This window comes from Sinohyriopsis cumingii, chromosome 6, assembly GCF_028554795.1.
Source record: "Sinohyriopsis cumingii isolate HCF-2022 chromosome 6, ASM2855479v2, whole genome shotgun sequence".
Classification (NCBI taxonomy): domain Eukaryota; kingdom Metazoa; phylum Mollusca; class Bivalvia; order Unionida; family Unionidae; genus Sinohyriopsis; species Sinohyriopsis cumingii.
Genome location: NC_142966.1, coordinates 20,503,211 through 20,515,582, shown reverse-complemented (window position 1 = coordinate 20,515,582; position 12,372 = coordinate 20,503,211). Strand labels below are relative to the sequence as shown.

Here is a 12,372-nt window from a genome sequence, read left to right as displayed (position 1 = left end):
ACTAAATACAATAATTGAAGAAGTAGCTGAACTAATGTAAACTTCAAAATGTTGTAACGCCAATATCAAAGCTAAACATTCCGTCTTGATTGTTGAATAATTTCTTTGGTGCATATTTAATATTTTAGAAAAATAGCACACTGGATGATCAACACTGTTTTCATTTTCTTGAATCAATACTGCACCAACCAAAACATCACTTACACGAACAGATAGTTTAAATGATTGGCTGAAACTTGGAGCTGTAAGAACTGGCGCGCTTTTAAGTATGGCTTTTAACTTATCTAAAGACTCTGACATTTTTCAGTCCAAAGAAACTATTTTTCTTACTCAGTAAATTTGTCAGGGGTTCAGCAATTATGGAAAACTTGGAACAGAATTTCCGATAGTGTCCAGCCATATCTAAAAATCACATTAGTTGCCTTTAACTAACAGACACATGGAATTCAGAGATAGCCTTAACCTTAACATATATAGGTTTAACTTGTCCATGTTCCACAATGTGTCCTAGAAATGTTACACTAGCTCACTTTTTTGATAGATTGTCGAACTTATATCAGTGAGTCTGTCAAAGAATTTCTGAATTGTCGCTAAATGTTCTTTCCCGGTGTCATTGTAGATGATGACATCATTGTAAGCATCACAGTTATCTAGACCAGAGGCGATCATATTTCTTAGATGTTGAAAAGTACTTGGCAGATGGCATCACTTTATATTGATAACGTCCGTCCGAAATTTCCTTTATTCTTTCCGTCAGTGGAATTTGCCAAAATCCTTTCAGAAGGTCAAATTTTGTGACATACTTGGCATTTCCTGTCTTATCAATGCTGTCATCAATTCTTGGTAATAAAAATGAATCTGTTTTTATCACACTGTTCACCTTCCTATAATCAGTGCACATACAGAAAGTTTTATCTGGTTTCGGAACAAGTATACCTGTTGAACTCCAGTTACTTTTACTGGGCTCCATGAAATTATTCTCCAGCAAATACTGAATTACTTTTTTCAAGTATACCTGTTTGAGAGGGTTCATCTTGTATGGGTGTTGTTTCACAGGTTTGGAATTTACAATTTCAGCATCATGGAAAATTTTGTTTATTCTTGTAGGAACATCTGGAAATAGGTGCTTATATTAAAAATATAGCAGTTTAAGTTCATTCCTTTCTTGCTGTTGCAAATGTGAAAGTTTCTGGTCCAGATCATTCATAATGTCTGAATTCCGAAGATTTGTTGCTCCAGAATCAGTAGAGAGTCCGATGGTATTCCTTCACTTAAATCTTCACTGAGTGGGACAGGATCAACTAAATTAATTGCATGTTTAACCTATCTATCTCTCTCAATATACTCCGTTAACTTGTTGATATGGCAAATTTGTTTTTGTTTTCACCTCCCAGGAGTATTTATGATGTAATTTAAATCATTTAATTTCATGTCAACTGTGTAGGGACCATAATACTTGGCCTGAAGAGGATTTTATGGTATGGACAAGAGAACCAGAACTCTATCAACAGGCTGAAAACTCCTTTTCTTTGAGTTTCTATCATTGCTTAATGTCATTTTTGACTGAGTAGAGTGCATATTCGCTTCTGCAACCTCACCAGTCTTTTACAACTTATACTTAAAATTGGAAACATAATTGAGAAGATTTTTTAGAAAGAAGTTTCTCTTTTAACAGCTTCAATGGTGCATGCACAGTATGTCCAAAAACTAGTTCAAAGTGACTAAATCCTAAAGATTCTTAAAATGATTCCCTAACAGCAAGGAATAGTAAATGAATGCCTTCATCCCAGTCTTTACCCCTATCAAAACAATATGATCAAATTAATTTTTTCAAAGTCTGATAAAATCATTCTAATTCCCCTTGGCTTTCAGGGTGATAGGCAGAAGATTTGAACTGTATTCCAGTAAATAAATTTACAATAGCATGTAATGGAATAATAAAAAAAAAATTTAAATTAACAAACAAGCAATTAAACTAAATATATATAACTTAATGTTATGTACAATAAATCATTTATATTTTGAGTTATTTTTATAAACTTGCATGTTTGGACTTTTTGCAAAACATGAATTTGCAATCCACTGGCATTTGAGTACTGAAATTTCTTCTTCAGCTATGTTACACAATCATTATACTTTAGGAGACCTATGACTATCTTGCAAATTCAGCCCTCCAGGCCTGCGGCGGTTCGAGTCAAAGATTCAGCCAATGTGGGCATGTGAGAAAGCTTGCCAGTAGCTTCTCGTGGGTCGGTGGTTCTTTCCGGGGTTTTCCGGGTTCTTCCTCCACCATTAATACTGGCCGCCATGTATAGCCTATCGTGCTGAAAAATGGCGTTAAACCCCACAACAACACAGCCCTCCAGGCAAAAGTCATTTTGAAAATGGCTTTTCTTTGGTGACAGGAAGCTGTACATTGGAAGGGAATTCTCATTCTATTTGACAACTCCACTGTGGTGACTTATCTCAAATGGCAAAGTGGGAACCAAGTCCCTAGACCATTGCATTCTTGTTTTGGATTTTGTAAAGTGGCATCTTCAGTGATAAATTCACATCCAATTTTGACATATTCCAGATTTACTAAATTTATTAGCAGACTCATTGACATGCAAAAATCGACTAATACAAAAAGAAGGGTCTCTTCATTCCTCAGTTTTCACTCAAATATGTACCTAATAGGACCAACACATGGTGAAACTGTATGCAAGAAGGTGGTATGCCAAACTCAACAGTTTTATCATCAGTCCTGTATCCAATGGCCTGGGCAGTTCAGTGTTCTTTCTTTTGATTGGAATGGCCTGGATGCTTAATGCTTTCACTCCAACACCTCTGATTCCACTCTGAGGTGGTTATCCTCAGTGATTCTACAAGAAAGGTTGGTGTGAAGAGGAATTCCCTGTGAGCCACTGTGGCAACTCTGTCATGACATGTAGAGAGATAGTGGAGTTTTTTTTCATACTCCTCTTCACTCTTTCTCCACCCCCGCTGCAATGTGTGGGGTTTGCAAAATGTACGAGCTGTAATGTACCTACTTGCTTTACAGTAAAACACCAAATAGAATCAAACTGGTTTGGATTTTCCTTAAGAATGATGAAATGTCCATGAATGGAATAAATATATGCGGCATATAGTGTGTTTACAGTGTCAGCATGCCAGCAATAAATATAAACAGCACATCAGCTCTTGAAGTTATGAATTTTGTAGCAATGATTGTTCTGAATGGTCTTGCTGTCAATGTTTTATACAGTTGGTCAGTTCTTACTTTTATTTGTTTACTGAAGGTTTGAAATATGCTTTACCACTGTGATGTAGCTGACAAGATCTAAAACTCAAACTAATATCATGATTGTGCAAGAATATCAGGAACATACCTTGCATATTTGTTATTTTTCAATTAAAAGTTTTTTGAAAAAAAATCAAAATAGAAATGTACAGAATTTAATTATGCAAAAGTAATCCACAGCAATGTCAGAAAAACAGAGAGAAAACTAGATACATTTTGGATACTGATGACTATTTTGCTCGACTGCTATTTTATAAAACTTTTTCATTTTAGAGAGGAACATCCTGCATGCTAACAATTTGACTTTAAAACATTGTCAAAGAAAATGAACAATTTAAATAGCATATTAGAAATGGCTACTAGTATTAAGTAACTGCAACCTCTACAAGTGTTTCATCTACAAATACATGTATCCTTAGTTCTTTATGGCTTTACAATTTTTTTTGAATATTTGTTATTGTGATTGATTGATTTATTAATCAGTTGATCATTTGATTGATTAGTTGGCTGATTGTCCTGCAGTTATACTTTACTGTGACATAACAAGTTTTGAAATAGTGCACTGCTTTGGAGATTGGGCCAGTTAGCTGGATTTAAGCGTTTTTGGAAGGAAACTGGCTTCATAGTCAATTACTATTTTACTGACAAAGAAAGAATAATGTCTTTGTTGTATAATATATATTTGAATCTCTCTCTCTCTCTCTCTCTCTCTCTCTCTCTCAGATACATGCCAATTGAATGTTGAAAAATGGAATGATTGTGTGTGTTTACCAATTTGTTTAATCTGTGCTGAATTTGTCTTTTTAAGCTGCTTTAGCTGAATATATCAATGATACATACATTGGGTTTTCTTTGTATGTTTTACAGTGTTTTATTTCAATTTCAACACAAAGAATAATAATATAACTGACCTGGAGTCCCCCTCTAAGCTACAGCTACAGCACTGATGGCTGGTGTAGTAACCTCACTGTTCTGTAATTCCAGAACTGAAGTACAGGGGTTAAAACTGATCTTTGATCATTGTACCTGCATGTACAGAGTTCGCATGAATGTCCTCATGTTTATCAAAAATACAAATGCCACACACACACACACACACACACACACACACACACACACACACAAACATATACTCTAGCCTTGTGACTGTTGGAAGATTGAATTGAATTTTACTAGACACTTCGAACATGACCTAGGATTATACTTATATGCAGTTCTCATAGTCTTGTGCAAGTTTTTTTTTATATACTGTAATACCCCCTTTCAAACAAGAATGATTATGGGGTATAGATATATCACTTGTTATTTGCTTATTCTTTATTTGAAGGTGGAAATACAAAGAGTGGAGGTGGGACACAAGGCAGAGAAGTGAAGACCAAATCTCTCAAAAAGAAGGGCAAGGGCTCTGATTATGACAATGCCTCAGCTGAGGATAAAGCCAAGCCAAACAGCAAAGGTCAGCAACTAGAACTTGTGTTTATGACACAGGAAGAAATTGAAGAAACGCTAAAGCAAGACCAGCAGTACAAGAACTGTCCAGAGGAACTTATTTCAGAAATCGCTCATAAGATAATTAGGTGAGCTTATTTTGTGATTTAGATATACTTCTCCCTTGATAACTTGCACCTAGATAACATCCCAAACCAAAAGTACAAGCTTATTTTTGCATTATCATATGCAATGAATAAAAACCAAATTAACATGTTTTAATTTGACTCTAGATTCTTATACTGAGCATGGTCTAGTCACAATATATTCAGCATTTCAGGAAGTACTGATCTCATGCAGAGCTGCCAACTTTCAATTTTCAGGAGTGTAATTTTACATCAAGTATTTAGATTTTGCAAGCTTGCAGACTTGAAAAAATAAAATTCCTTTTGCAAGCTTTAACTTTAAATTTTGCGAGCTTGTAGACTTGGAAAAATTCCTTTTGCAGGTTTGCACCAGCTTGTGCAATCACCCTTACCAGCTTGTGAAACCTCAGCTAGCTTGTCATAAGCTTGCTGCAAGCTTGTGGTAAGCATGTATTTTGGTTTGTGAATCCACTCATAATGCAGAATAAGGTTTGGATATCTTTGCTTTTACTTGAAAATGTAAAAAAATGGCCTTCATTGTTGAATGTTAAGAAATAGCAATCAAAATTAGTAAATGATATATTGCTTGTTTTTATCATTAAAAATGGTGGTTAGTTCCTGGAAATTTTTTAATCAACGTCATGAAATTCACAGCTTTAATAGGAAGTCATATGTTTGTTAAATTTTCTTTCCAAAGCGCATTCTCAGTACACTGTAAATAACTATATTTGGCAAACTTTTGAGCAGCAGAAATGTCACTAATGTCTACTGCTAGTAACACTTTAATAAGAAAAAATACAAATTAAATAAGTTTTTAAATTGTAATTGATGTAATCATCATAAATACAATATGCCCTATTGTATTCAAACATGAAAATTATCAGTCAACTATAATCATATTTATGTCCTGTAAACCCTTCTGTGAGAACCCTATTAGTACTGACCATGGTTAGATCTCCAACTTGTGCAAGTATTTACTGTATTATTACACTCTGCTAACAGTAGACCTTGTTTGTATTATTACATGTATTATGCTCTTTGTATCGAGTCAGATAAAGGTGGTGGAATACAAGAAAAGTTAAGAGGCAGATCATACATGCATATGAGCTAACAGCCATGGTCGTGCGTCAACTCAAATCATTTCAATTGATCATTTGAAAACTTTAAAAAAATATTATGTAAGTAGTATAATTAAACTGCTTTAAATTGGCCTACTCATTCACAAATTTGATCAGAGATACAAGGCAACTAAGCAAATGAGCAATTGGTTAATAAAAAGCTTTATTTCACAGATGTGTTTTATTATGGAGAAAAAGGTTACAGAATTTGCAACGAACTTAAAATTCCTGAATTGAGAATCTGTGATTTCCTCAAGCATGAGAAGAAAGTTTTACTGATACTTGAAATGAAATCAGCATCAATATTTTACTAATTGAACATTGAAGAAAAATAATCAGATTTTGACTTTGACAGTTGTTACACAAAATAAGTAGTTGGGGAAAAACAGTGAATCTTCTTGTGGTTCATCAAGAACAAAAAGCAGTGACTATATACTCAGTGTTTTCCTATACACATGATTTTCTTAGGCTTGGTATCTTGAGAATGAAGGTAACCTCTCTTTCTTAAATTCATGCACAACAAGGTCCAAGAACATAGACTGCGCTATAAGAGAGGGTGCGAGTTACCAAAGGACCTCCAAACAATAATAACTGATATTGCTAGACATCGAGAAAACTGCAGGGGTGGGGGAGACTGGGCACTGGGAATTTTCATGACTGTATACTCATTTTATAATCACATTGAGAATAATTGTCAACAAAGTGCTTTTTCAAAGGAAGTTTGTTATTCTGTTTAAATTATTGCATTTATTTTCAAGCTGTCCAACATCTGAAAGATTGTTAATATTATTCCGGTTGGTTTCAACAACCTTCATGTGCATGTGAAAACATTTGTGTATTACATCACTGCTTTTTGTTGCTGTTGATTACTCTGGTTCCCTGCTTGGTTTTGATAAATGAGTGCGAAACAGGTAGTCACCAAGCAAGGAACCAGACTAACTGTTGATACATTAGAAAACAAGATTCCTATTTTCAAAGACTAGCAGCATTTATTTTGTTAAATGTCTACATCAAAACTCAATTTCTTTATTGTTCAATTAGTAAAATATCAATGCTGTCATTTCATTGCAAGTAATAGTTAAACTTCTTCAAAGCCTTGAGGGGGCCCCAAGTGGCCGAGTGGTCTAAAGCGCTCTCCGTTACGGATCACTGCCATCTCACCTCTGTCTGCGTGGGTTCGAGTCTCGGATTCGGCCAATGTGGGTATGTGAGAAAGCTTGCCAGTAGCTTCTCGAGGGTCAGTGGTTCTTCCCGGGGATTTCCAGGGTTTTTCCTCCACCATTAATACTGGCCGCCATGTATAGCCTATCGAGTGCTGAAAAATGGCGTTAAACCCTACAACAACAACAACAACAACAACAACAACGATCAAAGCCTTGAGGATATAAGTGCCAGTTCAGGAATTCTTTGAAACTGGTTTCTCCACACTCATTCTTATCTGTGTGAAACAAAGCTCTTTATTTTACAGTCATTTCAGTTGGTTGCCTTGCTGTCTTTGATCACATTTGTGATTGAGTAGATTAATTTAAGGTAGTTTAATTATATTACTTTCACAATAATATTTATAACAGTGTTCAATTGCTCAGTTGAAATGAGTTTAACCAGACCTGCAACCGTGGCCACTAGATCTTAGCGCATGATAAAAAAACTTATTTAATTGGTATTGATATTTATTTATTAAAGTACTGCTTCCACTAGACATATGTGACATTTTCATTAATCAAAATGTCATTGATTATTGTTATTTATTGTGTACTAAAAATGTCGTTTGGAAAAAAAATGTAACAAAAATATATGACCTCTTAATAAAAGTTGATAATTTCATAATGTTGATAAAAACTTCCAGGTCCTGTCTTCTACTGTTTTTTAAGATAAACGAGCAATAGTACTTATCAAAGTTTCAGTTACCAATTTTGATTGTGATTTTTCTTCATGTTCAACAAATAGGGATGAATTGTATGGTATTTTCTGGTTTAAAAAATGGGTTCCATGCCTGATCCTGCATTATAAGCGGGCTTATGAGTTATCACGATGCAGTTTATCAAGGGAGTGGTGTATTGTACACAGAAAACCAAACATATTCATTAGAAAAAGCTCCTTTTGGACAATTATTCCCAGTGTGACTATAAAAAAGGTATTCAGGCATTAAACAGTCCTTTTACCTCCAGCCCCTATTTTTCTTCATTTCTTGCATGGGTGGCATTTCCTTAATTGTTTTTGATGTCCCTCGGTAACTTGCCCCTCATTTATTGTGCAGTCAATTTTTTTGGGTCCCCATCCTGTATAAATTATTGAGGTAGAAGTGTATTAGTGTACTTTTCTTATGACTGTACTAAATGTAGTAGAAATTGCAAAGCCTAGTTACACCTTTCAAGTGTCAGTGGTGGCATCTGTGTTGTATGATCAACCCTGGCAAGATTTTTGTCTTGCTTGCATAGGTGAGATATAGGTATTACTTATGGCATTATAATTGTTGACTTTGCCATGAGCATTAAGTTGTTGCATTTATCTCAGTTTATCTAACACTTGCTTATAGCCATGGAAGGTTTTGGAGGCTTCTGCTCATCACAGGCAAAAGGAAGTCAAAATGACCTACTTTTCTTGTGGCAGTGATGTTTCTGGATATTAAGAATGGTTTAGTATTAATTATGCATCAATGAATGCAATATTTGATGTGGCAATAATGGCACATGATACAGACTTAAATTATCAATATAGAATGAAACATAAACTGAATTATATAAACTGTCCAAAGCTGGGGCCCCGAGTGGCTGAGTGGTCTAAAGTACTCTCCGTTACGGATCACTGCCATATCACCTCTGTCTGTGTGGGTTCGAGTCTCATATTCGTAATGTGGGTATGTAAGAAAGCTTGCCAGTAGCTTCTTGTGGGTAGGTGGTTCTTTCTTGGGTTTCCCCAGATTCTTCCTCCACCATTAATACTGGATGCCATGTATAGCCTATCGTGTGCTGAAAAATGGCGTTAAACCCCACAACAACAACAACAACAACAGTCCAAAGCTAAACATTGTCTTGTCTTTCAATCCCTTTGAATGAAGTAAACAAGGCTGCTCACAGCATTCATGCAGTCTCTTGTACCTGATATGTCTACCTAACACACTTTAAATTCAAAGAATTTTAGTGTACAACAGGATAGTAATTATTAATCCTTGAATACATATTTTTTTTAAATATCTTGCAAGCTGTTTTATTCATTCTGATTAATGTTTGTACCACTTGAGTATTGTCTGCATTTGTATGCTACCTGATAGTGTAGGCTGATTATTAATCTACCTTCCACTTTTAAATTGCATATCAAATTCTCCTTAAATAAATGCATTTCCCCAACCCCAATTTGAACATAAGTAATCTGCTTAAATAAATGCATCCTTCCCAATTTAAATATAAGTAAATGTTTACATTTTACTTAGATATATCCAGTAAACATATTCAATCAAGAAAGCAAAATTTACATCATTTAACTATCCAATTTTATTCACAGTATATGAAGGGTAAACAAAGTCAAAATAAAACAGACATTACCTTTGCAGATTCCATGTTATCTAAACCCTTTGCAGCTCTACTATGTGCATCCTAATATCATTTATAGATGGGATAGAAACCAGAGTGCTAAGCAAGTGATTATAGCAATCCTGGAAAAACTTAAAACTGAAATTTAATGCATTTCCACATTTTTAGGATATGGGAAAATCATTAAAATAAGTAAAATGAAAACAATGTTTTAAATTTTTATTTAAAGTAAACCCCTAATTTATATGGTTTAACTGAATCTTATGTTAACATTAATTAATAATAATACTCAAGCAGAATAATACACCCTACAATGCATGTCATACAGGTATATATGCAAATATAAAGCATGCCTTCCCAAACAGGATTCTGGCAGCTTTGATCAGTCTCAATGTTACTATTGTGGTCTGCCAGTAGCTTCTCGTGGGTCGGTGGTTCTTCCCTGGGTTTTCCAGGGTTCTTCCTCCACCAGTTATACTGGCCGCCATGTATAGCTTATCTTGTGCTGAAAAATGGCGTTAAACCATAGAACAACAACAACAACAACTATTGTGGTAATACTGTAGTATCTCCACTTAACACTCTTAGTCAAGAATTACCTTAACCCTTTATGCTTCATTAAATGTTCAACATGAATGCTTCTATAGTACAAGTCACATAGATCATGTATGCATTAAACACCAATTATTTCATTAATGGGTGTTTAATTTTTTAGAATTTGATTCTACACACCTTTAAAGTGGCGAGTGTTCACTTCATTTGGATTCATATACATCCTTATTCCATTGGAAGGTTGTTATTTAGATGCCCCAGAAGGTGCATATGGCAAAATCAACTTTAAAGTACGTAGACCTTTTTGGGTAAAATCAACCTAAAGATGTGATCCAGTACAATCCGGATTGAATGTCACGTGCTGTGATGTCACAGTGAAAGCTATGCATATTGATAAACAAATTCGTTATACCCTCGAATGTGATGATTCCACTCAATGTGCTCTTATTTTGACCAAGTTTAGTACATTGCCCCCATTGTGAAAGTCCATAGCGATGGATAATTTTTGTCTGGAAGTTTCTTGGTGACAGTTAAGGTGCAGATCATTCAGTAATCAGGATTGAATAGACTTTGGGTAAAGAAAATTAGTATTAAATTTTAAAAGAACAATTTATATTTAATTTAAAATGTCAGTAAATGTGCATACATGATCCGTGTGACTTGTACTATAACAGTGATTCTACAAGTGCTTCTACCTCCACAAGGAAAAGTAAAACTATAATTCTGGGGAAAGAAAACATAGTTTTGGAGAGATATGAAAGAGGCGAGAAGACGAAGGAAATTAGGTATGCTACAGGGCTCAATGAGTCAAATGTCCATACAATTAGGGATCCTTCTGAGAAAATTAAGAAGTTCTATAATAGTGCTACAGATTTATCTACTTTACCATGTTTTATTAACATTGTTGGCTATCATGGAGAAAATAAGACGCATGTTGGATTGAGCACCAGAATCAAGAACGCGTGCTGCTTTAGACCCAAGTTTTTCAAACAAAGGCATGCATAATTTATGAAATGTTAAGATGTGATGATCCTGAAGCCAAGCCATTTACTGCAAGTTATTTAATGCCCACCATGGATTTCATAATCTTAAGTGACAGGTGAAGCAGCAGCTGCTGATAATTTCCTGCAATCCTACAGGCTGTCATTGAGGAGGGAAGCTATGATCAAGGCAAGTTTTCAACTTGGAAGAAACTGGACTCTTCAGGAAACGCATGCTGAGTCAAATGTTTGTCTCATTTGCGGAGAAAACTGCTGCAGCATTCAAGGCCGCAAAGGATCATTTCACACTCTGCTCAGAACAAAGGCAGCTGGTGACTTCTAGCTGAAACTGATTTTGGTTTATTTGGCTGAAAAACAATGGGTTCTTCACGGTTATGCAAACTGACACTTGCCTGTTCAGTGGAAAGCCAACCAGAAATGGATGGTTTAGTGGTTTGAAGATCATTATTCCAGCCTTGTGCATTTGGAATTGACAGCTTATTGTGACAAGCAAAATCCACCTTTCAAAATTCTGATGCTTCTTAATACTGCTCCAGGACATCCCACAAGCCATGAGAACCACATTGACAGCATTAAGGTACTGTTTTTGCCACCAAATGCATTGTCACTCATCCAGCCCAAGGATCAGGGTATCTTTCAAGCTCTCAGGAGCTATTATGTATTAAGGATCTTGAAGAAGATTATCAATGTGTGTGTGTGATTTGGATTTTAAATATAGCTTTAACAATTTTTCAGTCATATCGCTACGATGTCTGCAGTGTGACAGTTTATAGTGATGTCTATAGCACTGGGGGATCATACCACAGACATGTAGCATGATGTCACACCCAGTCACATTTTATCCTGACACCAGGCCGACCAGTCCTAACACTAACCACTTAATGATGAGTCCTAACACTAACCTCTTAATGCTGAGTGCCAAGGTCAAAGATAAGGTTAATTGTGGCAAAATGAAAAAAGGTTTTGAGGAACATGTTTGCCATGCAGGGAGTAAGTTACATAAGTTCTGGTTGGCAGTTATTGTTTACCCTGGATGGGAACAAACAATAACCACCATTGAGAATTCAATGTATTTCATTAGTTGATGTATATGTGTGTGTGTGTGTGATTTGGATTTGTAATGTAGCCTGAACAATTTTTCAGTCATATCACTACATCACGATGTCTGCAGTGTGGCAGTTTATAGTGTTATTGTGATGTCTAGCACTGGGGCATTATGCCACAGACATGTAGCATGATGTCACACCCAGTCACATTATCCTGACACCATTGCAACCAGTCCTAACACTAACCTCATAATGCTGAGTGCCTAAC

At 35.4% G+C, this 12,372-nt stretch overlaps 1 protein-coding gene across 1 annotated transcript in view; it reads left to right on the top strand.

The window, feature by feature from the left end:
• Nucleotides 1–12,372, top strand: part of LOC149796468 (E3 UFM1-protein ligase 1-like) — a 99,819-nt gene that overhangs the window by 53,275 nt on the left and 34,172 nt on the right. Inside the window, exon 11 of the mRNA XM_089961172.1 lies at nucleotides 4,611–4,860. Within this exon, the coding sequence (XP_089817298.1) occupies nucleotides 4,611–4,860 (250 nt within the window). The remainder of the gene's footprint in view (nucleotides 1–4,610; nucleotides 4,861–12,372) is intronic.